At 41.9% G+C, this 27840-nt stretch overlaps 1 protein-coding gene across 5 annotated transcripts; it reads right to left on the reverse strand.

The window, feature by feature from the left end:
* Nucleotides 1-281: 281 nt before the first annotated feature.
* On the reverse strand, nt 282-27433 carry SMC2 (structural maintenance of chromosomes 2). 5 transcript variants are annotated; one of them, XM_081176184.1, is made up of 25 exons: nt 27307-27433; nt 25225-25437; nt 24162-24311; nt 23871-23993; nt 23176-23214; nt 22982-23092; nt 22661-22705; nt 19332-19565; nt 17286-17435; nt 16455-16688; nt 15011-15170; nt 12664-12781; nt 11473-11611; nt 10930-11049; nt 9717-9921; nt 9068-9203; nt 8058-8182; nt 7200-7393; nt 6689-6832; nt 6104-6298; nt 5443-5643; nt 4421-4537; nt 3988-4148; nt 1722-1869; nt 282-1164 (listed from the first exon to the last, which is right to left on the reverse strand). In XM_081176184.1, the coding sequence occupies exons 2-25, from the start codon at nt 25390-25392 to the stop codon at nt 967-969; spliced, it is 3615 nt and encodes a 1204-aa protein (XP_081032310.1). In that variant the 5' UTR covers nt 25393-25437; nt 27307-27433; the 3' UTR covers nt 282-966. The 5 variants fall into 5 exon arrangements, with proteins under 5 accessions (XP_081032310.1, XP_081032312.1, XP_081032311.1 ...); XM_081176186.1 differs by lacking the exon at nt 27307-27433 and adding an exon at nt 27240-27260; XM_081176185.1 differs by lacking the exon at nt 27307-27433 and adding an exon at nt 27057-27185.
* Nucleotides 27434-27840: the final 407 nt, after the last annotated feature.

Here is a 27840-nt window from a genome sequence, read left to right on the forward strand (position 1 = left end):
GCCAGGCCAGAGAACAGAAAGGCAGTTCATCGTCCCTGTACAACTAGGATTAGAGAAGGAATCAGTTTTAAATGGATCTAACACCAGAATTTGGCAGTTCCAACCCAACTGAACTTTACTGTCTTCCGATTGCCTCCTTGCCTGCTTATGTCTAAGACACCTGCCCATTATGGTAATTTTTTTTTTGGAAACAACCTTGCTAATCATATGCAAAATAATATGCTAAGTCTGTTTTACCAATTTCTGTGGTAAACTCAGAAGCAACAAGCAGAAAGAGACCATTGTGTTCCAATTGGTTTATTAAATCAAAGATTAACATTTCATTAACTATACAAAAAGAAAGTGGGATAGCAAGAGTTAAGCATTGTTTGAGCAGTAAGTGTTACAGACGATCTTTTATGTCATTCTTACCCTCCCTCTTTCCCACTCTTGGTCAAAGCTAAGCTCTGTTTTAGGGGTAGCCAACCTGGTGCCCTCCAGAACTTATCGGACTCCCATCCGTTCCCAGTCTGCATGACTAATGGTCAGGAATTACAGGAGTCCTTTAACCTCTGAAGTGACCCATGTTGGCTCCCCCTGCTCTGTTGAATAATTTGATCATCAAACTGAGACAGGTAAGTTCAGTTTCAATGCACAGAGTTAACTGTATCTGAAATGCAAACAAATTACTTACTCAGTGCTTAAAAGGTATATATACTAGCCCATAACAAGAGAATAGAAGTAATAAATATTTACAAATTTTTGAATTTAAATGAAAAAGAATGATGCATTACTAGATTTTACTACCATTTAAAGCTGCCTCAAGCTGATGAACTGCCATGATAGGAGTTCAGAAATATAAACATAAAACTGAGCCAAAGCCAGCAGTTTGGCAGCTGCAAAAAGTAGCTTGAATTCCATCCAAAAAATATGAAATATCATCACTACTAGGTACAAGACAGGTTTGTATAATATAATCGTATAGTTTCAAATGGGCGCAATAGATGTTGTCAGACAGCTGCCTCTGCTCTTTGACGCTTCGTTTTTGTCTTTTCCCCTCTTGGCTGTGCCGCTATTTGGAGCCTGAGTATACCGTGCCACAGTGGAAATGCCGTCCACAAACTTCGTCTTGTAGAGCACATTTGCATTGTTGAACATACCATCCTTCAGCGATACCACAATGAACTAGGAACCGAAAAAGCACATTGTTAAGCATACGTTTGAAACAGTTAACTTCCTTTTGTAATATGAAATGAAGTTATCGGTGGAATGCAACAGTGTCTAACTGCAGTCCTCTCATGAACAGCTAAAATCTGCCCAAGCGCTATTGTTCAGCCTGGACACTGAAGCCAAGCTCGAGGACCTCCTGGCAGTTCCCTCACTGCGAGAAGTGAAGCTACAGGGAACCAGGCAGAGGGCCTTCTCGGTAGTCACACTTGCCCTGTGGAACGTCCTTCCCAGATTTCAAGGAGATAAATAACTATACGACTTTTAGAAGACATCTGAAGGCAGCCCTGTTTAGGGAAGTTTTTAATGTTTGATGATTTATAGTGTTTTTAATATTCTGTGGGAATCTCCATTTATTCCTCTTACTTTTATAGAAAGAACGAGCAACCGAGACAGAGATGAACAAATGTACAGTACACCTGATAAGAGAGAGAACTGGAATCCTTCCAAAACCCAGAAGCATTTGTTCAGAAGATACTCTGCGAAAATTACATTCATTGTTACCAGCTTCTTACTTGGGAATGCCTGAAGTGGGTTCGAAGCATCTGTCCAATATTCTGGGTGTGTGACAGATCAAGGGCTGCATCTACCTCATCCAAGATGTAAATTGGAGCTGGCTTGAAGAGAAGCATGGCTAATATCAAAGATAAAGCCACAAGAGACCTGAAACGCAAAACAAAAATAGAGAACCAGACACACCCAGGTTTTATATGTGAATACCTGTATCCCTGTTTTCAATAATGGACACTCTTTTTTTAGGTTTCTGGAATAGAAGTACTTAATGAATACTTCACAATACTTCTGTCTTTGAGAGTAATGCAAAGTGACACAGCCAGGTCTTGAAAATTTTGAGTTAAACAACAACATAATGTAAACCTCAAGTGCATAAACAGTTTAAATCTTGCTACATTTGTTTGTCACTGTACTAAAAGAATCTCAAAACAACTTAGCAAGATAAAATACAAATGAAGAACATCAAAAAGATTCAAAACATTTTATGATATGTAATATCTAAAATACTCGTTCAGTAACACAATAAAGTCTAATCATCAGCCAGCCACAAAAGAGTATACCTGACCGAGTGAAAATGCCTTAAGCTGCTGTCAAAAAACTGAAATTGACAATACTTGGTATGCTTCATTGAGGAAAGCATTTCAGAGAAGGGGCCAAAACTGAAAGGGTCTGTTCCACGTGCCCATCCTGTGTACCTCCCTCAGGAGAAGCACACGGAGAAAGGGCCTCTGATGAAGACTGCAGGATTTGGGCAAGTTCATACGAGGAGAGGTATTGGGGTTCTGAGCTACATAATACTTTACTAGACAAAATCATTGCTTTGAACTGAACTGAGAAATTAATCGGTAGCCAGAGCAATTGAACCAATTTTAATGAGTGCAGGTTATGCACTAACTGGTAAACAGCAAGTAAACATTAGTATGCATCCCATCTTCCCTGTCTCTCCAAATTAGGGAAGGAGAGTCAGCAGCCCTCGGACCACCTCGCCACACCCACAAGGATTCCAAAGTGGACCTGTTCCCAAGAAAGTGAATATTCCCAAGGAACCTAATAATCAGGTGAGCTCATTTTGGGCTAGTCAAATTTGTCAGTTTGCTCCCTCCTCTGGCCAGTATTTTTCTCCAAAACCAAGTTCACGCACCACTCTGCATTCCCCATACTGTAGACACCAGAATAAAGAGCCTCGGAAATTGCAGACCACAGTATAGCTGAGGCCTGTACTTTCCCCATTGCTATACCTCTATAGACATTTCCACACATATAAAACTATTTATTAGCTTAATGGAGGCCGAGCCCACAGTTGCGTTTTTAAACCTTCTGACAGATTTCTCAGCAGCTATTTTAGTTTAGCTACCCAACTCCTATTGTTCTTTTATTATTTCCTATTGTTATGTGCTGATGTGGTTGCTCGAGAGCAAACAGGCAAGACTCCAACCTGTCTTTTCCAGGCTTTATTATCTGTACAAAACTATTTACAATGCAGAGCATCACAAGTCCATGTCTGCTCAGTCACTAGCAGAATCTATACCTTCCCAAGCATAACAGTTGTGTGACTCCCACCCTTCTCCTCCCCTCTCTGAGCGTTGGCAAAGGGGGACTTGCCTCCCCTCCTCTTTGCTCAAGCTCGGTGTTGAGGCTCTCCCTAGCATCTTCTGATCTCTGCGTCCCTTCCCCACTAGAGGCGGGGCTTCCCTCCTCGCCAGAGGAAGAACTGCTTCGCAAGATCTTCGGAGGCTCCCTGTAACACAACTGCCCTTCCACCTCTCGCCTCTGAGCTGATGGCAGTTCCCTGACACCTATTACAGTCATACCTCAGGTTACAGATGCTTCAGGTTGCGCGTTTTTGGGTTATGGACGCGCCGAAAGCTGGAAGTACCAGAACGGGTTACTTCCGGGTTTCGGTGCTCGCGCATGCACAAAAACACTAAATTGTGCCTTGCGTATGTGCAGAAGCACCGAATCGCAACCTGCACGTGTGCAGACATGGTGCTGCGGGTTGCGAACATGCCTTCCACACGGATCACATTCGCAACCCGAGCGTCCACTGTATTAAGAACATCTCACCATTTTTTCACTGAACTCATGAAACTTAACAAGGTCAGTATCCAGACTATTACACAGAACAATGTATCATAAAAAACAATGGATATCCCTGCGGTATAGGGCAAGGATGGGAAAGGGACAGAAGGCAATTTAATGGTTGTCTTTGATTTTGTGCTACATTTGCATTTATAAATATATATAAATATATATATATATCACACTAACCTTTGACCCCCACTTAATTCAGTTAAATTTTCCTTCCAGGTGTTCCCCAAAGCAACTTTGAACTCGAGCCCATCTAGAACAGTTTGGCCTTCAGGAGGAGACAGCATAGCATTGGACCCAGGCAGAAGCGTTGAGAAAATTGAGCCAAAGTCTTTGTTTACCTGGGAAATTGAATGCAACCATCATATTTTTAGAAGTTCTTTTGAGTTAAGACCGAGACCTGAATCATGGCTTCCATTTCTAGCACACAGCAATTCCATAGGCAACAAAGGTCTTTTTTTTGCCTCTCATTTTGCTTGATGGGACTTTTGTGCATCTCAAGTAATAGTTAAACGGACAATGGATTTTGGTTAATCCATTAAAAAAAGACCCATGAAATTAAGTTTATTCTTGAGCCCATGGACAGAAGAGTTATCAAACTAAAGAGACCTACCTTCTGCCAGGCAACATTTAAAGCTTCATTTTTCTTTTGGTCAAGCTCCACAATTGTCGCAAGAATTTTAGACTTGTCATTCTCAACAATTCTTTTCTTCTTCATCAAGTCATTGTACTAGAAACAGACAAGATTGAAAATCATGTGACTTGGCATGGGGCAGATTAGGTTGTAGAACTTGCAGTTTTCTTTGATTTTTAGTGTGTGTTTGAACAATTTCACAAAAGCAAGGTAAAGAAGGTGCTTGTAGGGTCAGGGACTTTAGTGCTTTGTGGAGTTGTCAGTATTTATTTGGCAGTGTGGAAGTATGAACCAATGATGCAGAAGCTTGATACTACACTGGTAGTTTGGAACAAAAAGCAGAATCCTTCTAATATATACCAGTAACAGCCTCTTTTGCCTGTACTGCCTTTTTTGCTGCCATTGGCTGACCTGCTCTGATGTCACAGAAGTTCTCTCTTAGCAGCGATGTCACAGCCCCTCTTGCCATTGGCTGCATTTTTCCGTATCATATTGGGCTGGCCATTCTGGCACCAGGCACCTGAATGCTGTAGGCAGCTGGGTACAAACCTGCTAATAATTATAGCTCATTAACAGGAAGCCTGAATGACTCCTTTAAGAATGTTATGGAGGTCTTTTGCTTGAAGTACACAGAAAAACACTGGGCAGTATCCAACGAAAGCATTCCATCAGCACAAGGATTTCTGCTTGCTCAATGGAAAACTCCTCTCTGCCCTTGACACTCTCCTCTGCTACATACCCTCTAAATTTACTCTAGGGGCTCTCTCAACTCTCTGGAGCGCTGCACAAATGAAAATCATCGTGCTGACAGGACATGTTAAGTTAGATATTGGCCGTTTTCTGCATAGTTAGGCATCTAAAGCTATCCAGTTTGTTGTTCACTATCTAAACATGCTGCTTCCACATTAGGATAGGGTAATGCAGGATATGGTACGGCTGTTTGCACAGTAACTGGGAGGTGGCAGGGGGAAAGAGTGGAGTGGAAGGGGGAGCGACTTAACTCTTTCTTCTGCCTCTGTAAGCATGTTCATAGCTCTCATGTTGACATTCCTGCCCAACTTGTCTTTCTTTTCCTGCAATTTCTGAAGTCTCTGGCCAGCTTCTTTTGGATTGTTAGTTTTGAAATCGTAAGCTGTGTTTGGTTGGCCAAAAAGGTTTTTCTCTGAAGCTATCCATTCATAGTCATTCAGCATTTTGGCAACCTGTTAAAAAAAAACAAAAAACAGTTTAGAACTTTTATAGAGTAATATTCATCTACCCCCCCAAAGGTTTCTATAACTCTTAGCACAGCAATTCCAAGCTGTGATGTGGGAAGCCTCAAAAACTTCAGGTAGAAAACTTATTGGGTTCAGCGTTGATATTGTGTTTCATCTTTGGTACGAAAATTTATCTTGCAATGAGAGGAGGAAATCTGTTAGGGAAGCTTCTGTTTGGGATATTAATCTTGCATTTGCTAGTAGGATCACAATGTTTTTGCAGCCACATAGATAAAGGAAGCCAAACAATGGTAATGGGAGATGAACAAGCAATGCACTCAGCAGTCATTACATCCCATAGAATTCATCTCTGCCCACAATATGCATATTTTAAATTCAAACACAGTTAAAAGTATCAGAAGTAGGGATCTTACTCACTGGTGAGGAAGTAGATATGTTAACATACCTTTGCAGAAGCATCAGAAGCCTCCTCCTTGTGTTTGCTGACATTGTGTTCCAGCTCCTTGATCTTAAGCTGCGCCTTGTTATTTTGTTCTTTATATTTCACAACCTCTGTAGATTTGGCTTTGATTTCTTTATCCTGGGCCATCACCACTGCTTTCTGCTTAGCCAGTTCCTCTTGAGCGTTCTTTACGGATTCCTGAACAGCAAAGGAGACAATTATCTCTCCACACTGATTAAAATTAAATGTGGACTGGAAATATTTAAAGTAGTACGTTTTAACGTATTAAAACTCAAAACAAAAAAGCACTCAAGATTTAAAGAATCTTGAATGTGGATCATCAACTGGCACCTTACAGGCAAAGCTAGTCTCCCTTGCTGGGCAAGTCCCCACCCTCAAGATGTGATTCAAGAGACAAAACGGAATGCCAACAGAGGGACTTGGCAAGCACAAAAATGGGACTTGCCAGCATAGTATTTTAGGATACTCTGGAGTATTGACTCATCAGCCCCTCTTTTCTTAAAGCTTGAGAGTTCAATAAGACATGTCAGGTTGCTTCTTTCATTAAATCAGAATGATAAGACTTACCTTGTTTTTTGCTACCTCGGCTGAAATGACCTCAATCTGCTCTTGGAACAATTTTATAGCTTCATTCACCGCCTCAATCTGTTGCGTATAAGAGTTTTGTTCCCGTTTTAGCTCTTCAAGTTCCAGTGCTAGAGCTTCAGCTTCCTGAACAAAGCAAGCAAACAAAAAAACAACAACACCCTTAAGGCTGCAGTTTTTTGGAAGCAAGCCCCACTGAACGCAGTGGGATTTGCTCCTGCCAAAGCATTCATATTATCTGTGCTACACGGATAGCACTTGCTTGGTATTAATCTAATGAAATTATGCACACTAGACTCTCAAGGTGGGTTGGGCAAATGTTTTCCAAGGTTCTCCTGACGGTAGAAAGCTTTCCCACATCCAACTGTCTTCTAAGGACCACCTAAGTGCCTCCCCCACAAAGTTATTTAGTTTAGGAACAATCACAAGTTTCAGTTAATTTCAAGACTATTTAAATGTTTGGGCACCATTACACAGTTGTTAAAAGTTTTACCTGCTCTTTTTCTTTCATCTTTTTGCTGGAAGCATCAGCTTTTTTTTTGGCTCCATCAAGCTTCTGCTGGGCATTTTTCAACTCTTTCTCCCTTTCTGCTTCGGCATTTTTCATTTTGTTTTCCAGCACTTTGAGCTTTTCCTCTGCTTTTTTCTGAACCTCTTTTGTTTTCTTTAAAGTCTCCTCACTTTCCTCTGAAAAGGAAGAGGCTGCTGATCACAAACTTCTGGGCAGAAAGATTCTACAGCAATTCTGTTCAAAGCAAAAAATCCCCCCTCCCCCAAGGAAACTTCGAGAGAAAATGAAATGTTCCTTTTGTAAAAGCATGACGTATTTTCAAAGTTAAAAATGCTGTCATCTTTAAAGTAATATGACAGCCTTGTAATGCCTACTGATAAACACAAAGGCTCAGCCAGTGGTGTAGTATGGTTTTCTGGCGCCCGGGGCAGGTATGTGCACACACCATTGGGGGTGGGCATGGAGGGTGAACGGAGCCCATCACGCCAGCCAAGCTCTCGCCGAAGCAATACCAGTCCTGTGCCACTTTGTGAGGCTGGGATCTGATCTGAATGATTTGCCTGGCTACCACAGATGTCAAGCACCAGTGACTCAGTGTAGAATGCACTTTGCAGAAAGCTACTGGAGATTAAAGAGGCTAATTCTCCTTTGGAGAAAGATAAACATTAACCACTGGCAAGAAATACAAAAAGTTACCAAATTACCACATTGACTTAATTTTCCTTTTAAAACAATTATTATTTTTAAAAAGTCATTTCCCTTGCTAAGCAACCGGCTTGCAGACTCTAACCCAAAGTACATACAGCCAGTTAAAATACGCTATCACTGTTTTCTTCTCACCAATTGTATTTTTCAATGTATTCAATTCTTCCTGCTGTTTGTAATAGGAACTTTGCTGCAACTTGGTTTGCAATAGTTCTGCTTCTTCAGATTTGATCTCCCATTGCTGCTTCAGCTGACGATACCTTAAAAAAATTAAACATTTTACAAACAACAACCAGTGCTTCACCCAAGTATTTTATATTTATATAAAACCTTTATATAAAAGGTAAAGGTACCCCTGACCGTTAGGTCCAGTCGTGGACGACTCTGGGGTTGCACGCTCATCTCGCTCTATAGGCCAAGGGAGCCAGCGTTTGCCTGCAGACAGCTTCTGGGTCATGTGGCCAGCATGACTACGTCACTTCTGGCGAACCAGAGCAGTGCACGGAAACGCCGTTTACCTCCTTGCAATACCTATTTATCTACTTGCACTTTGACGTGCTTTTGAACTGCTAGGTGGGCAGGAGCAGGGACCGAGCAATGGGAGCTCACCCGGTCGCGGGGATTCGAACCGCCAACCTTCTGATCAGCAAGCCCTAGGCTCTATGGTTTAGACCACAGAGCCACCTGCGTCCCCAAGTATTTTATATACAAGTATCTTTAAAAGCAATTGAACTGGATAGTATCAATACTTTCTAATGATTTTTTATTTAACTGCATTTGCATCTTGTCTTTTCCTCCAAGGAACTCAAGGTAGTGTACACATTCCTGTCCTTCTCATTTTATCATATAACAAGCATAACAAATGTTTCGTGATAATTGTAATATTTCTGTAGTACAGATATCACACAAAATTAGTCAACTGTGCTCTTTAATTGGTACGGAAGTAGCATTACTACAAGCCAGCTTGTACCAACTATCTGTAGAAGTTTAAGCTTCTATACATCGTTTTTTATTCACAGATTTTTATCTAGGGAAAAAGACCCAATTCTTCCCGTGAAATACAGCATTATAAAACATTCATACTGCTTTAAGTGAGGCAAACTTCTTCAGGTTTCTATACAAAAGTAAGTACTGACAATACATACTTTTCAGCAGTCCCCTGCAGACTTTCTAATTCCTTTCCTATTGACTGCAATTCAGCCTCCTTTGCTTTCAATTCCTGTTGCACATCTTTTACTTCTTGAAGCTTGGACAAAACTGAAGCAGATTGTGGTCGTGCACCTGGTTCATGAAAGAAGAAAGACGTAAACAGCTGCTTGAATGAAGACCAATGAATACATAAGCTACACAAGCACAATCCAGTCGCTCCACAGCTGTCTATGATGAATTCAATTGGATGAAAAGGGTTGCCTTTGGAATAATGTCAGGTGACACAAATGCTCTGTCTGCAGGGTGAAATTTGTTATGCTGCATCAAGTGATCCACATGTATTGTTAAAAATATTATTTATTACCTGCTCTTCACGCTCAAGTCCCAGGGCAGGTTACAACGATTAAAGCACAATATTAAAAACCATTTAAAACAATTTACAGTCACAGAAAATATACATCTCAAGTTTCAAAAGCCAGGGTAAACAGTGTGTACAAACACATCTGTCCATTATAACAGAGGGATAAAACTAGAAATGCAGTCTTTAGCAAGCAAATATGTGAATCCAAATTCAGTATAGCCAAACAAAAAGAAAACAAAAAATCAGTTATAGCTGTGCAATATGAAATAAAAGGCAGCAATTACCTCCACTCAGAGTGCCTTGAGGATCAAAGGTATCTCCATCAAGGGTGACCGTTTTTGTCATTATCCTTTTGTCAAAGGTAACTCTCTTAGCATTGTCCATGTTATCGCAAACCAGCGTGCCTCCAAAAACGTATTCCATTGCCTTTTGAATTTCAGATTCATATCCCACCAGACTAAGGGCCAGATGGACACTGTCTTCACCAACCTAACGTCCAAAAGAAAAAAGAATTAACACGGCAGAGAAAAAGAGAACAAATATCACTAGAAACAGTGAGACTCAACGACTTGCTCTCCCCTATTCATTCAATCCAGAAGTGGGTCACCGGGGGAAAAAATCATTTTGCTAGCTTCCTGGTAGGTAGGTCATTGGTGCTTATGAGGAGGGAGGGAAACAAGGCAGCAGGGAGATTGGTGCCATGGAGAAGCAGCAGCAGAAGCAGCCTGAACTCTTATTGATGCATTTACACTGTGCCGAGCTGCCCACCACCTCACCTCTCCTGGGAAGCCAGTCTAGAAGCTCACTCCCCCCAGCTGTTTCTGTCTGAATGACTGTATAACAGATATATTGGTTGAATTGTGATGGTTGCCCCGTGATTTCTCACCAACCCACTGCTCAGACAGAGACCACCTACGACAGGGGTGTCCAAACCTTTTTCAAAGAGGGCCAGATTTGATGAAGTGAACATTCTTTTTTTTTTAAAGGATTTTACCCCAAGAAATAAACTGCCACAGGGGCCAGATTAAACCGACCAGCAGGCCGGATTAGGCTCCCAAATCCCAAAACAGATTTCGGACGTGCCTGACCTAAGAAGTCCAGAAGTCCGCAAAATCATCTATCCCAAATTCACAGCCTATAAAAGAAGCATTTGGTATAAACAGTGGTACCTCGGTTTTCAAATGTAATCTGTTCCAGAAAACTGTTCTGAGTTCCAAAACATTAGAAAACCGAAAACTCAATACGGAAGTCGCGTGGCATGTTCAACTTCCGAGGCGTGTTCAAAATCCGAAGCATTTACTTCCAGGTTTATGGCACTCAGAAACCAAAATGTTCATTAATGGAGATGTACAAAAACTGAGGTACCATTGTATACAGAACATAGAAGTGTAAATCATATCATAAGAAAACTAATGAGCATGTAGTGTGTGTTATAAAGTGAAATAATTCACCAGTAGCATACTGGAAAAAATTCCGTAAAATTATTTAAGAACATACCAAGGTTTTAGCCGCTCTGATAGCTTCTTTCTCAACAAACCTTGCTGAAATTTTGTTGAGTGGAATAATGGTATAGCGACGCTTCAGTTCACCCTTTTCTAGCAATTTTTTCCCAGTAAGCTAACAGAAGAAAACAAAAACAAAAATCACACTTACATACTAACCCATTTAACTCATAGCTGGTGCTGAGTTAATAACAGATTGCAGCTGTAATAAATTACAACTTCTGAAAGGTAGAAAAGCTTTATAGGTTTAATTTCTAACTCACACCTAGCTTATGTTTCAAACTGTATGAAGCTCACGTTAGACAAGCTCTAGTTGTGCATCTGAGTCTTAAGATATGAATAAGGCCATAAAGTTTGTGAATGAGACAGACCCAATTTCAAACAGGTGCCTCATGCGGGTACATTGTTGAGTGCTAGGACTGGCAGCACTTTGCTGTCTAGTGTATACCTGCTGCCACATCTAGGGTCTTTTGTGTAGAAAACCCCTTTCAAAAGCCTGGATATTTTCTTTTAATTTATCCTACTGAGAAAAACATACCTCAGTGTCCACCACAACGTTGTAGAGTCGACCCCCAGCAACTACTTCTAGTGCTGTTGCTGTAGAGATATCTTTCACCGTAATCAGAGATGCAACAAGGCCTTTCACTTGATCTCGGTTCCAGTTCTTTTCTGGATCTCTTAAAATGAACAACAACCATCAGTCGTAATTTGGCTGCTGCTAATCAGTCAATTCAAATGTATTGCTTGAGAACAACATAAAGCGGGGGGGGGGGGGGAATGGTTGACTCGCTATCGATGCTCTGACAACAGAGATAATTATGCAATGATTTACGATAGCCAGGACGAATCCTGGCATCACACTCTCCCTTTGAAGATAGGGAGATTAATTGGCATGAACCTCACTTACCTCTGAAAGCAGTCATTCGTCACATGGAGACAAAGAATTGTTATTGGATGTGGAGGAACACCTCAGAGACTCTGCATAATAGTCCTTAAGACATCAGGTCAGCAAAACCTAACGTCTTTTAATTCTTTTTGAAATTGGAATTCATTACACCCGAGGTGATCTAATTGCCTATTAACATTCAACCAATTTTAATATTTTGAATAACCCTAATATACATAATGGGCAGATGGAGCATTGGAAGTCCTTTCCACTTCTTTCGTTATTTTATGATCTTTTAATGATCTTTAGCTTTTGTCTATTTTTGTGTGCTTGAGTTTGTTTAGGTTATATTTTGTTCTTTGATGTCCTCTATGTTGGGTTGAAGAGGAAGGTGATGAATGACTGATGAAGGACCCTGTGGGAGAGGCAGGGAAGGGAAGAACTCCCAGGGTGGGAGGCTAGAAGAAATGGAAGCTCCCAGGTGAGAGCTGGGAAGATCCACCCCCTTTTGTGGGTGGTAAGGATTAAGTCTGACCGCTGATAGAGGGCTCTTTATTGTATTCCCCCCCCTACCTTCTTTGGTCTCCCCCCCCTTATTTAGATTAATTTTTATTGTATGTTGAAAGCTTTTATTAAAAATTCAGATTAAAAAAAACAAAGGAAAAAGAGAAGGCATAATGCAACAAATGTGCTACTAAAAGAAGTATATAAATAATGTTCTTGACTAATTAATAGCTTCCAGACTGAAGCACTGCAATTTTATCCAAAATCAGAATATTTTTTCTCAGCTTCCATGTTTGAAAATAGGACATTTTAATGGAACAGATGAGTCTGTAGTTTTACCTGTACTCAAAGCGTAGGTTGGGGAACTTGCTCATTAACTTTTCATAGGACTCTCTCAAGCGGTTAACCACGCGGGACAACTCCCTTTGTTTTTCCAAGAGGGTCTCTTCTTTTTTCTCTAGAACCACCAAGAAATTAATAAAAGAACCCAGTTTACGTAACTTCAAAATGAAGCTGTTTAGGAGGAAATGCACAGCCCATATCTAACTAAAATAATACTACACAACACCCAAAGTGTGCGAAACTGGTAGGAGCATTGTTTTAGGTGCCACAAATTACTAGGTGGGATTTTAAACATAGGCACAAGACGTAGGTGGCCCATGTGACTGCATTTTAAACTCATGGCACATGTTAGCATGTGCTAACGCATGTGCATGAACATTAGCAAGCCTGCACTCTTCTATGTCTGGCTCACATCTTGTCCAACTTTGGCTGTTCACCAAAAGTCTGCTGGATAGCAGTTTCTTAAATACACACCTGTGCACGACAAGCAAAAGCCTTGTTGAATTTCACAAGCAATTCTGTGCTACCTCCTTTCTCAGTAGTACAGTGGTACCCCGCAAGACGAATGCCTCGCAAGACGGAAAACCCGCAAGACGAAAGGGTTTTCTGTTTTGGAGGCGCTTCGCAAGACGAATTTCCCTATGGGCTTGCATCGCAAGACGAAAGCCCATAGGGAAATGCTGGCGGTCGGGAGCAAAGACTTTCGCCCACAGCCGGCCTTCAGAAGAGGACCTCTTCTGAAGGCCGGCGGGGGGCAAAAGTCTTTGCTCCCCCCCCGCCTGCCTTCCCCCCACCTGCCCCGGGCGATCTTAAAATGCTGGCGGGCGGGAGCGAAGCGTTCGCTGCCGACCCCCAGCATTTTAAAATCTCCAAGGGACAGCAGAGAAGTCTCTGTCCCGGGGAGGTTTTAAAATGCTGGGGGTCGGCAGCGTTCGCTGCCGACCCCCAGCATTTTAAAACGATGTTCCGAAGTGGGGAGGTGGGGCGGGAACATCTGCCCCAGCCGCCCCACTTCGGAACGATGTTCCGAAGGGGGGAGGGGGGCGGGAACAGCTGCCCCATCCGCCCCACTTCGGAACGATGTTCCGAAGGGGGGAGGTGGGGCGGGAACATCTGCCCCAGCCGCCCCACTTCGGAACGATGTTCCGAAGGGGGGAGGGGGGGCGGGAACAGCTGCCCCATCCGCCCCACTTCGGAACGATGTTCCGAAGGGGGGAGGTGGGGCGGGAACAGCTGCCCCATCCGCCCCACTTCGGAACGCTGTTCCGAAGTGGGGAGGTGGGGCGGGAACAGCTGCCCCAGCCGCCCCACTTCGGAACGATGTTCCGAAGGGGGGAGGTGGGGCGGGAACAGCTGCCCCATCCGCCCCACTTCCGAACGCTGTTCCGAAGTGGGGAGGTGGGGCGGGAACAGCTGCCCCATCCGCCCCACTTCGGAACGATGCTCCGAAGTGGGGAGGGGGGGCGGGAACAGCTGCACCATCCGCCCCACTTCGGAACGCTGTTCCGAAGTGGGGAGGTGGGGCGGGAACAGCTGCCCCATCCGGCCCACTTCGGAACGATGTTCCGAAGGGGGGAGGGGGGGCGGGAACAGCTGCCCCATCCGCCCCACTTCGGAACGCTGTTCCGAAGGGGGGAGGTGGGGCGGGAACAGCTGCCCCATCCGCCCCACTTCCGAACGCTGTTCCGAAGTGGGGAGGTGGGGCGGGAACAGCTGCCCCAGCCGCCCCACTTCGGAACGATGTTCCGAAGGGGGGAGGGGGGCGGGAACAGCTGCCCCAGCTGCCGGGCTTCGTAGCGCTGCTGCGAAGCCGGGCGGGGGGGGGGTGGGAACACCTTCTGAAGGCGGGCAGGGGGCGAAAGTCTTTGCTCCCCCCTGCCTGCCTTCCCAGGGGCTTTTAAATCGCCCCGGACAGCGGAGAAGTCCTCCGCTGTCCAGGGCGATTTTAAAATGCCGCCCGCCAGCATTTTAAGATCGCCCGGACAGCGGAGAAGTCCTCCGCTGTCCCAGGGTTTTTAAAAATGCTGGGGGTGGGAAGAAAAGCCCTTGTCCCCCCCCCCCAGCCTTCAGAAGAGGTCCGGGGACAGACTGTCCCCGGACCTGGTCTGAAGGCGGTTTCCCTAGGAACGCATTAATTGATTTTCAATGCATTCCTATGGGAAACCGTGCATCGCAAGACGAAAAACCCGCAAGACGAAGAGAATTGCGGAACGAATTAATTTCGTCTTGCGAGGCACCACTGTATCCAGACATTAACTTCTAGATTCACACCTCCATAAATTGTTTCCTCATTCCTTCTACTCGCAACCGTTTTCGCCATTCAATCACTTAGTCCTAAGCTAACCTTCATAGTTGAGTTTCTTCATTTCATTTTCTAGTTTCTCTTTCTGCCTTTTGACAGCTTCAAAGGTGTCTTGATCTTTCTTGTAGCCAGCATCCATTTTTTTCACTTCAGCTTGTTTGGTCTTTAGTTCTTGTTGAGCATGTTTCAGCTTCATCTGAGCCTGCAAGGAAAATTCAAAAGTCTAGGAACCTTGCTTATATGGAAGCATTCTCTCGCCTTGCCATGAACATGAAGTTATTAGACAGGCTTTTTACACTAGAACCACTAAATATAGGCTGCAAACGTACACAGGCTTTACTCAGAAGCATCAGTGAAGCTTATGGCCAAGACATATGCATGATTGGGCTGGAGTGTTTAGGTGGCAGGCAAATAAAGTGATTGGTTATAATCTGCTTAAAAAAGCAGTTGTTCTATTACATTGCTTTAACAAAAAATGTGATGGCAGGCCCAGAGTGAAGAATAGGGATAAGACAATATATTTTGCCTGATAAGGAGACTTTCTCCACAGTAGGATATGAAATATTTGTAACATTTAACTTCACTATCATATTACAGCATATGCAGAAGTTTGATTTCTGCCCCCTATGTTCACATGCTTCTACTTCTTTTCAGGAGCTGTTTAGTTTGCACTGTTTTCCAAAAGGGAGAAAGGTATTTTCCTCTCTTTCAATTTTGTTATCTTTTCAACATTTACTACTATCTATCTATCTATCTGTCTGTCTGTCTGTCTGTCTGTCTGTCTAGGCCTCTATCACGATTTTATTTTATCCTAGCTCTTACCTAGGAGAGCATCACCCTTTCTTAGCCTTCCACCCTGTCTCTTAAACAGGCCCCTTTATCTTCTGTCCATCACCTTCCAATACACATCCTCATTTATCCCTAATATAAATCTTCCAATATTTAATCCTACATATGAGTAATATTGATAAACAGCTATCAAGAATTCAAAAAATGCTAAAAGGCAGTAAGATAAAAGAAAAATAAAAGAGGTACTTTTGCTTCTCTATCTGCCATACATCTACATCTACTCAAATTATTTAGCATCTGCACTCCAGAATAGTATTTTCCAAAATGAGTTGGATTAGAAAAGTGCTTGAAGTAGGAATTGGCTTTTAAGAAAAAGTCACCTCTGTCACTAGCAGAGGTGAATGCAGGATGCTTGTTTATTGTTGCTTTTGCCTTCATAGGAAGTCACTGCCCTCCTAAGTTGCAATCCTACATACGTTCATAACACAATCTATTTGTCATTTTAAAGGCTAAGGCAGGTTTCCTCAACCTGGGCCCTCCATGTTTGGAGATTACAATTCCCATCATCCCTGACCACTGGTCCTGCTAGTCAGGGATCATGGGAGTTGTAAACCAAAAACATCTAGAGGGCTGAGGTTGAGGAAGCCTGGGCTAAGGATTCCCACCCTCTCCAAAAGATGCAAAGACAGATTCTTACTCGTTTTGCTTCTGTTTCTGCTTTGCTCATATCGTTTTTGCAAGCCATTATCTGTCCAGCAAAAGTAGCATCTTCCCCATCTTCATTGCTGGACAGACCAGCTGATACAGCATTGAAGTGCTGCTGGGCTGCAGTCAAAGCCTCCATCTCTTTATTATTTGCCTCCTGTAGAGCACTCAGTGCATCTGTAATCTTATTTACCTCTTTTTCCTTTGAGACTAAAGCTTTAGAGTCCTACAAGAAAATGTAAAATTGTATACAAATTGTAAGCACACAGAAGCCCACAAAAATTAGATGCAATTGACCAGAAAAAGTTCATCAAACTTTTTTTTTTTAAAGGCATTTACCCTACCAAATCTACATCAGTCACATTTAATCTTACATGGCCTGGATCCAAAGAACTGCACAATTCGTCCACAAATTTTGGTAGGGCACCAAGGCAGAATTTGTGATTGACAAGACCCTGACCCCCATCTTCAAAGTACCCGTGCATGAGTCCTACTGGTTTCAATGGGGAATTGTAATTGTTCACAGGGCAATAGCCTTTTAAGGAAACAAATACAACTGAACATGTGCAGGATTGCACTGTTTGATTCCCAGCCTAGTGCCCTGCCTCTGTGGGACACAATATCTGCAATCATGAAGCAGTCCCAGCTCCCTTATGTTACCTTTATAAATGTTAAGATATATTTCTATGACACAAGTACTTGTAGAAGTACATAATGCATATTACCAAAATGTACGAGAGTAAACAGATTGGGGGTGCACATGAGAATGTAAGGGGAAGGAGAAGACAAGAGTGTATAATTTAACAAAGTGTTCTTTGCTTACCTCTTCCATGCATTTAACCAGCCCTTTACGCTTTTCTTCTTCACTTTGCAAGTTTTGCTTTTTGATGTCAAGCGTGCTTTGCACTTTAGTATCTGTTCTCTGAACTTCTGCAAGAGCTTCTTCTAGTGAATGGAGTACACCACTAAATTCCTGCAAATATTTTAAAGTATCAATCGTTAACTTGCGTGTTTTGTGTATTTGCAAGTGTGCTGAGAAGAGGCAAAATGGTTCTTTGTTAAGGATCTCTGAAGCAAATGCAGACCACCAGTGGAGAAAGGCTGAATTTTATGAAGCAAAATGGCTTCACATGCACACAAGGGTACAGAACCCCTCCAACAATTAAACAATTCCTCCTTTGCACAATAGACAAGCAAACAATAATCAAGCCTTAACATAGAATACTAACCAAACAACCAATAACTCCTTGCTTTTTACCAGGCAAAATATCAGATGACAGAATCCCCACTTCCTGCTATAGGGAGCCCCAGCGGTAGTAGAGTAGGTAAATAAATATGGGGAAAGCAAAATGTCACTTAGAGAAGGATCTGAATATTTTCATTGAAGCTTGAATTTGTTTTATTCTGGATTGTTTTATTTGATGTTTTAATGTGTTGTAAACCGCTTTGAATTTTTTTCTTTAAAATATGTGGTATAAAAATGAAATGAAAAATAATTTCCACAGCAAAAAAATAAAGAAAAAAAGAAAGAAGAAAAAAAAGAGGTGTACCTAGACATTCCCCTGTGGTAACCATAACCTAGGTTTAAGGTACCATTTGGTGATTAGATTAAACAGTGGTACCTCGGGTTAACTACTTAATTTGTTCTGGAGGTCCGTACTTAACCTGAAACTGTTCTTAACCTGAAGCACCACTTTAGCTAATGGGGCCTCCTGCTGCCGGAGCACGATTTCTGTTCTCATCCTGAAGCAAAGTTCTTAACCTGAAGCACTATTTCTGGGTTAGTGGAGTCTGTAACCTGAAGCGTATATAACCTGATGTACCACTGTATATCTGAGTTTCTAACACTGGATCTCGGTCCATACAGCGATGCAAGACCTGCAACAGTGTAGGTCTACTTCAAAGCTCCCCCTTCCTTGCTTAAGCTCTATGGTTTTTTTCTGCTCCATGCAGGAGACACTTAATGACTCAGCTACCTGTACCTGACATTATTATAGCACTACCTTCACCTGGGTCTGGGAATCCCATGATCCAGGCCAGCAATCAATCCACAGCTGGGCATCTCCAAGAATAAGAGTGTTTCTGCAAGCACTTAAGTCAGCATTAAATGAAGGGTTAATTGGACAAGGCCACCTACACCTCCTCTCCTTGATTACAATTCTTCCACATTTCTACTGCAATCTCTTTTTAGAAAGTTTGCCTGGTATGGATAGTAGATATACTGTCAGAAAGTAGAAAGGAATGGGAAAGTAATAGGCTGTGTTTGGGAGTAATCAGCAACTTTTATTCTCAGAGGGCCATCAAATTCCCACCCCCCTAAGAGATGCATTTTAAAAAAATGTATTATTTGATACTAACAGCTTTGCTTGGTGAATATCTCGGTACTAACTGTGCTATAAACAAGTGCATACTTTGCTGTATACGAATGGTTCCATTTATAGCCAAACAGTGTTCACAGCACCATGCTTTAGGACAGGATTCGCTGAAGAAATTGTGCAAAATTATTTTCTATGTCTCCTATAAGCACCAAGACTATAAAAAGGTTTCTTATCTTGATACCCTCTTGCCTCAAATTCAACCATCCAATTTCTTTAATCCCAGTTATCTAAGATACCTTCAGTGGAAAGGCCGTCAGGGAACTCATACCAAAAGCTCTACTTCTGATGTACAACATCTGAGTTATTCAGTTAACCAAATAGTGCAGGTTTCTTATCAAGTGTACGCCTTTAAATGTAATTTCCAAGTGATATGGAAATGGTCAATATAATGTACTTCACATGTTGGAATTCTCTGTTTAATCCAGACACAAAGAACTTTTTAAAAATGTGCTTAATACAAGAAATAACGGCAGCAGTTTAGTTGGTCTTACTTTATCCCTTTTCTTTTCCATTTCGGCTATTTCTGCACCAAGTTCCTTCACTTTCTTCTCATTCTCAACCATCTCTTCCTGGACTTTTACAATGTTCCCTTCCATTTCCTTTAGCACATCACCAGCACGTGCCTTGGTTTCTTCAGCTAACACAAACTGATATGCAACGTACAGATGACTCAGGTGTTCAATCTCTCTCATGACCTTTTGGTATTCCAAGTAGGAGGATCGTTCCTGGAAAGGACAAGCAGAAATATAAGCTATAACCAGAAATAATAGCTATGATGAAAGAGCGTAATTAGATTAGAAAACATGGCCAACACATTTATTTAAACAGAAGTTCTATTTTTAAAAAACCTACAAATTACTGGATTCCAATAATATATTTCTGCAATGTATGAGAATGTAAGAATTTCAGAGGAAAACAAGAAAAATGAAGCATGTTCACTAAAACCATTATGAATACAGTGGTACCTCAGGTTAAGTACTTAATTTGTTCCGGAGGCCCGTACTTAACCTGAAACTGTTCTTAACCTGAAGCACCACTTTAGCTAATGGGGCCTCCTGCTGCTGCCGCGCCGCCGGAGCCCGATTTCTGTTCTCATCCTGAAGCAAAGTTCTTAACCTGAAGCACTATTTCTGGGTTAGTGAAGTCTGTAACCTGAAGCGTATGCAACCTGAGGTACCACTGTAGTAAGAAAGTGATGCAGTTTGCAAACTAGTTCACGTCAAGGAAAGGTCTACCATATCGTCTCATTTCCAGGCCTTCACATGAAATTGCATTCTGAAATGAATCTGATTTATTGCCCTGCTCTCTGCACAAGGCTAAAAACACAACTACATCCATGGACTATTTATGGTAATTAAAATTATATGAATGTAAACAATAGGCATTTTGAGAACACACTATAAATCTTCATGGAATCAGAATTGTAGAGTTGGAAGGGATCTTGAGAATCATCTAGTCCAAGCCCATGCAATGCAGGAATATGCAGCTGTGCCATATTAAGATCAAACCTGCACCCTTGGCGTTATCAACACCATGCTTTAACCAACTGAACTACATTACAGTGTGGGTACCAAACATAATTTGAAGTCATCTGTGTATTTTCACATAACTATAGACCTAAAGGGGAGTCCTGCCACCATAGACAGTTTAAAACCTTGCATGTTCAGGTGAACAGCTTAACACATCTATAGTGAAAGTCTCATGCTTCAGACCTTGCAGATTCTTGACAAGATGGAATGTTTCAAGAGGTGGCAGAAAGACATCTCGAAATTTGTCTGGCAGGGCAAAAAGCCCAGAATTAAATTTAAAATACTGACAGACGTTAAAGAAAGAGGGGGTTTTGCCCTGCCGGACTTAAAACTGTACTATGAGGCAGCAGCGTTTTGCTGGCTGAAAGAGTGGATGCTCCTCGAGAACACAGACATTTTGGATCTGGAAGGTTTCAATAACGCATTTGGTTGGCATGCATATCTATGGTATGATAAAATTAAGCTGCATAGTGCTTTTAAAAATCATATTGTCAGAAAAGCATTGTTTAATGTTTGGATAAGATACAAAGATCTGTTGGAAAACAAAAACCCCAGATGGGTGTCACCAGTGGAGGCTAAGGCAGTGAAGAAACTCAATATGGAGGTCGGATGGCCGAAGTATTGGGAAATTTTGGAACAGGAGGGAGGTAAATTGAAATTACAAAGTTATGAGAAAATGAAACATAAAGTACAAAATTGGTTTCAATATCATCAAATAATGGAGTTTTTCAAACAGGATAGGAAAATTGGCTTCCAGGTGGAAAAATCAAAACTAGAGACTGAACTGTTAGAACCCAATACTAAGAATTTATCAAGAATGTATAACTTGCTGCTGAAATGGAATACACAGGAGGAAACAGTTAAATCGGCTATGATTAAGTGGGCACAGGATATTGGTCATAACATTATGTTTGCTGACTGGGAATGGTTGTGGAACACCGGTATAAAATTCACGGCATGTAATGCCTTAAAGGAAAACATTATGAAAATGATTTACAGGTGGTACATGACCCCAGTCAAGCTGGCAAAAATTTATCACTTGCCCGATAACAAGTGTTGGAAATGTAAAGAGACTGAAGGTACCTTCTATCACCTTTGGTGGACATGCCCGAAGATTAAGGCTTTCTGGGAAATGATTTATAATGAAATGAAAAAGGTACTTAAATGTACTTTCCCTAAAAAACCAGAGGCCTTTCTCTTGGGCATTGTCGGCCAATTGGTGTCAAAGAGGGATAGAACTTTCTTTATGTATGCTACAACAGCAGCAAGAATACTTATCGCAAAGTATTGGAAGACACAAGATCTACCTACTCTGGAAGAATGGCAGATGAGAGTGATGGACTATATGACATTGGCCGAGATGACAAGCAGAATCCGTGATCAAGGAAAAGAGACAGCGGAAGAAGAATGGAGAAAATTTAAGAGATACCTGAAGGACTATTATAAACTTGATGAATGTTAGAATGTTGAGGTTTGCAGGAAAAAAAGGGATACAGTGACATAAGAACAGACTATAGAAAAGATTAAGATGACAGAGCTTGGAAAGGAATATTTAGAAGTTGCTAAAAAATTATGGACATTGGAATGCAGAAAGGGGGGGGTATGGGGAAGTCCCGGAAAAGAGGTTTATGAAAAAATGTTATGAAATTATACGTGTTTGTATGTCTTTTTAGGTGTTTGTTTGTCTTTAAAAATTTTGTAAAACCAATAAAAATTTTATAAAAAAAAAAGAAAGTCTCATGCAAATTAACTAGTCAGCCTTCTCAGCAGGTTAATTCAGCATAACTTCAAGCTTTGAATAAAAAAAAGCTTCAAGCTGCAATCCTAAACACAGCTAAGAGAAAGCCTCAGTGGGATTTAGTTCTAAGACTAAGGATGCGGGTGGCACTGTGGTGTAAACCACTGAGCCTCTGGGCTTGCCGATCGGAAGGTCGGCGGTTCGAATCCCCGCAACAGGGTGAGCTCCTGTTGTTTGGTCTCAGCTCCTGCCAACCTAGCAGTTCGAAAGCATGTCAAACTGCAAGTAAATAAATAGGTACCGTTCCAGTGGGAAGGTAAATGGCATTTCTGTGCACTGCTCTGGTTTTGCCAGAAGTGGCTTAGTCAAGCTGGCCACATGACCCGGAAAAACAGTCTGTGTACGAACTCCAGCTCCCTCGGTCAGTAAAGGGAGATGAGCACTGCAACCCCAGAGTCGTTTGCGACTGGACTTAACTGTCAGGGGTCCTTTACCTCTAAACATGCCTTGGTTTGCAATGTAAAACACTTTTTTCATTTTAAACGGGAAATACCTCTTTCAGTTTCTGCAAGGTGGGTGTGATTTCTTCCTCCAAAATCTGTGAACAAAGTACAGAATGAACAATTTTGAATTTCTCAAATGCTCCCATCATACTTTCAGTGGATGGGACATCTGCAATGGACTTTGAAAAATTAAATTAAAAATGGAAGAGTAAATAAAACTAAATCGGTCATTAAGGAAACAGACAGACAGAACCAGAGTCAAAGCTCATTTCATTCCTCTTAATGTATGCCTTGAGGAACTTTAGCAGCCATCCATATCTGAAAAGCAAGCTTCCCAAAATAAATAAAAATCTATTATAAAAATTTCGTACCGTGCAAATTTCTTTAAGTTTTGCCTCTTTTTTCTCAATGGTTTTCTGAGCAGCTATTTTCTTGCATTCATACATCCTAGTGCCAGCTGCTTCTTCAATCATAGCCAAAATCTAGAACAAAAAACTGTTATTGCAATCTCAATATTCCAAAATGAATAAAGGAAACACTAATGAAAAAGCTCCAGCATTCATACCTCTGGAGGCTTCATATTCAGAACTTTGGTAATCCGTCCCTAATACAGGATGAAAATCAATCAGTAACATCTCATGTAATTTTAAGATCTCATTTTTATTACTTATTAGCATCAAGATACATAGCAGACTTTTAATGTTTGTGTCAAAGAACCACTGACTTAAAAATAGCAAATTTTGGGCAGATTTCAGGGAAGTGGAGGTGGTATGCACGAAGTTACAGGCAAGAATAGTATTCTGAACCAAGCAGTGTCATCATCAGTCCTTATAAGAATTAAGAACTGGAAATATTGAGAGTCCCTGGCAGAGGACACATCAATTCATTAATTGGTTGATTCCATAACTATTTTGCATTATTTTAGATTTACCTTTAATGTATCAGCTGTTTTTTGTGTTAACTGGGGCCTTTACTGCTTCTATTGTATATTGCCTTGAGACAACTGTGTAAAAGGTGATTAATCACAATAATAATAAAACATGCAGCCCAGAGAGGACTTCCTCAGAATCTGCAAGATCCCATTCCATTTTTTAAAAAAAAACAGCTGGAGATCTGCTGGACCCTAATCATGCTCATCCCAACAGATCTAGACTTAGGACTGCACCCTAGTTATTTTTTAAAAGACTGAGTTCCTGCCTGCTAAAAAAAACCAAGACAACGAGAAGATAAGTGATTATAGTTATAACAATATATGCTTACCTGCATAATAAGAAAGTGAGGATTATTGACATTCAGTCCAACAGAGCAGAAGAGATCTTGTACTCGAGCATTATTTGCATTCACACCATTGATTAGATATTTATTTCTGCCTCCAATCACCACCTTGAGAAGAAACAAGGGTTCATTATGTAACAAAGCGTAATTTTGCTTCTAGTCTGATGTTACAGTATTCAAGCATCTAGACTGCTTGGCATGTGCAGCTACATATGCCAAAAACGAATAAACAATGGATTTCAGAATATACCTTTACAGAGCCTAACTATTGCTCACCTGCCTTGTGACTGTAATCTCATCATGAATCTCAAACCCGAATGGACTCTGCTTCTTGTCAAAATTATCAAAAGTGATTGATACTGTAGCCTTGGTAATCCCAGCTTGGCCATTTTTGTAAACCAGATCTTGCAAGTTAGAAGCTCGCACCTGAAAAACATTAAAAGGGCAATAATTTTCAATTGATAACAAAAGTGCATGCTTAGGCTACAGGGTTGTGTCTAAAACACTTAGTTGGAAGTTAACTGTTTTGGCCATCATTCACAATGTTTACACAAGATTAAGGAGAGAATCACACTTTTTTTTTAAAAAAAAATCAATCTTATGATGAAATTTGTGGGAAGTTTTATATATTGCTCAAAAAAAGTCTATAAAATGGTTTAGCATTGCATGTTGGATAATTCCAATGAGTATTTGTCCTAACTCCCACAGTGAATTGGAATACAAAAAATCAGATGTGACTGGAAATTATGTCTATTGGTGCTGTAATTTTACTGAAGAATCCAGCCAATATTTGTATAGTTTTAAGTGAGTGATCCACAAACAACCTGAACTGCCACAAGTGCAAATTAGAATTGAGTTTTAGGTTCTATCTCAAACAGTTCATAGGCAAACATACAGGACAAGTTTCAGTAAGTGCTGCTGCCAGAATGGACTTGTACCCCTAGCTAGTCATAATTATAATCAGTACAAAATTCTGTGTTTAGTTATACATGGAGTAAAGACAGGTTAAGGACAAAATACCCTGCCTGTTTTTGTTTTCCTTCAGATTGCACTGTCAGTGGGCAGGGTTGTAGTTTAGTGACAGAGCATCTGCTTTGTATGTAGAAGGTCCAAGAGTTGAATCCCCAGAGTGGGCTGGAAGAGATTCCCTGCCTGAAATTCTGCACTCAGTGTATGCCGAGTCATCACCATTCCACCACAGTAAAATAGGCAATTATTTGTTTAGTTTTCCTCTAATCAGAAGAATGCGTAATATTCTAGCATTTGTTACAAACACTTTAAGCTCACCAAAGAATAAGGAATGGAAATATTGATGCCAGTAGATGTCTAAGGCACTCACCTGTGATAGATTGGTAATGCCCAATAAGAAACAGATGGAGTCCAGGATGTTTGATTTGCCACTTCCATTTAAGCCAGTAATAGCATTGAACAATGGGTCAAAGTCATTCACTTCTGTCCGTTGAGCGTAAGACTTAAACCCCTCGAGCACAATTGATTTTACGTACATTTTGATTGCTCTCCCTGGAGATTCCAAGCAAACCTACTGTTTAACCTGTGAAAGAAAGCATTTGATTCATAATTGTATTTTAAGTCATAATTCTGTGAGTTACAAACATGCATACTTTATGGATCCTACCCAGATGCTTAGAAATCTGAAGTAACAGTGAATTCTAATCGGCTTTAGTATTTTAACTTTCTGTATATTTCCCATTTTTCTTTAATTTATTGTTTTTACCTTTTTGTAAACCACTTGAAGGTTTTTCACAATCAAGCAGTGTATAAATTTTATGAAATAAATAAAGTAAGAATCTATTGGGCACAATGCAGCAAGTGACAAGAATGAGATGGCAAGCATTGCAACTACACTGGGACTTAACTTTACAGTAATGTTGCACAGGAGAAATCAACACACACTGCAACTAATTTGAGATTTATGCAGCAAGGTCGGTTTCCCTGCCTTTCAAAAAGCATTTTTACGTTGCTCTCTATGTACTAGAGAGCGGGGTAGGGACATCCTCAGAGGATGCTCATTATCCAATAGGTTTCCTTGCTGCTGAGCCACCTCAGGGATTATTGTTTTGCTGTTTTGATTTACCGGTACTTATTTTTATCCTGTATTTTATTCTGTGAACTGCCATGAGATTTTATGAAGGGTGGTATATAAATCTAATAAATACAACAATAACATTTAATGAAGCTGTCACCTGTGCAGAGGCTGCACTGCAGGTTCCAAGTCAGACCAAAGCCAGTTTGAGGTGAAATGCCTCAAACAGCTGCCTATCACAGGAAACTGTGGGCCTATGGATCCTTGCCATATGTACCCAAGCCCCAAGTGCCGCAATTCAAGAGAAATCGTTTTTGTTCTGCGCTGAGGTGTCGCAGATCTGCTGGTGCTTTGCCACACTTCATGGGTGTTTGAGTTCTCAGGCAGACGTTCTCATCCCATACAGAGAGTTGGAAGGGACCCTGAGAATCATCTAGTCCAACCCCCTCCAGTGCAGGAATATGCAGCTGTCCCATCCAAGGACAGAACCTGCAACCTTGGTGTTGTCAGCGCAACGCTCCAACTGAGCTACCCACCTTCGGAGCGATGCTACACGCTCTTTCTCTATCTTAGGTGTGCTTAGGATTGCAGCTTCGATCCAAGCCACAGAGGTGGCACTCATAAATGAAAGCCAACCAGCCATGCCACCATAGCCAGGATTTTTTTTTTGGGGGGGGGCAGCATGGGCGAAGCCAGGATTTATTATTTGGAGGGACATTGATGTAGCCAGGAGTTCTTATGGGGGGGGGGCAGCCCTGAGACTTCCAGGTATACGGCGGTATATAAATTCAGTAAGTACTACTAATAATGTAGTCAGGAGTTATTATGGGGGGGGGGGGCAGAATGGGCATAGCCAGAATTTATTGGGGGGCAGCATAGATGTAGCCAGGATTTATTTTGGGGGGCAGGATGGGCGTAGCCAGGACTTTTATTGGGTGGGCAGAACCTCAGGTTTGTCTTGATTTTGATTGGTTTGGGGGCCCTGCGCTACACCCGTGGGGCGGGGGCGGGACACAGTACCGAGTTATCCGGGACAGAAACGTCCAGTTAGTTTTTTATTTATTTTTGTATTAAATTAAAGACAGGGCTGATCGCAGCAGGACAAATCCCCGCATCCGTTCCCTTACTTGGTTTACTCTGCAACCCTGTCACACGCCGGAGCGCCCTTCATAGACGCGCGTCACGAGGGTCGCCCAACACGGATGTCCCTCCGCAGTTCACACGACACAGGCACACACGCCGTGTGCGCGCGCGCAAACATGAGGCGGCCGTTTTCAAGTTGCACTTATTGTTATTATTATTATTATTACACATTCGGCGTGAGGTAATCTCTGTGTATTCCGGCTCCTCGGAAAGCAGAGGAGCCGCGAGTCTTACCTGAGGCGACGGCGGTTTCTTCTTCCCCGCGCTTGAATTTCGGCGGGAGCGCGGGGGTCCTTCCCCCTTCCGCCTCGCGAGACGTTCTTAGACAAAGCTGTCCAACTCGATGCCTGGTTTGTTTTCGTTTGATTTCCCCCCACGCCCTGGAGACAACGGCGCAGGCGCTGTGAGCACAGCCCCACCCTCGCCGCTCGTGATTGGATGGAGGCGCCCGGGCGTTGGGTATAAAAAGGCGCGGAAGCCCCACTGACGCTCATTTCTTGCTGCGGGGAGAAAGGGTGGAGGTTGGGAGCTGGCGGGGTTTGAATAGCTTCTGCTAGGAAAGCAAAGCTCTACCGTTTGGTTCTAAATTATAATGCTTTAGCAAATAAAATAAGGAGGGTCATCTATTCTTTGCAATGCAGAAATATTCAGCTGCCCCATATGGGGATTGAATCTGCGACCGTGGGGTTATCAGCACTGTACTCTCAGGTTCTGAGCGAATACAGGATTTTTTCTCTCCTTATTCTTGCTTGATCAATTTCTTTCAGC

Source organism: Podarcis bocagei (assembly GCF_964188305.1).
Source record: "Podarcis bocagei genome assembly, chromosome: 17".
NCBI classification, from domain to species: Eukaryota; Metazoa; Chordata; class Lepidosauria; order Squamata; family Lacertidae; genus Podarcis; species Podarcis bocagei.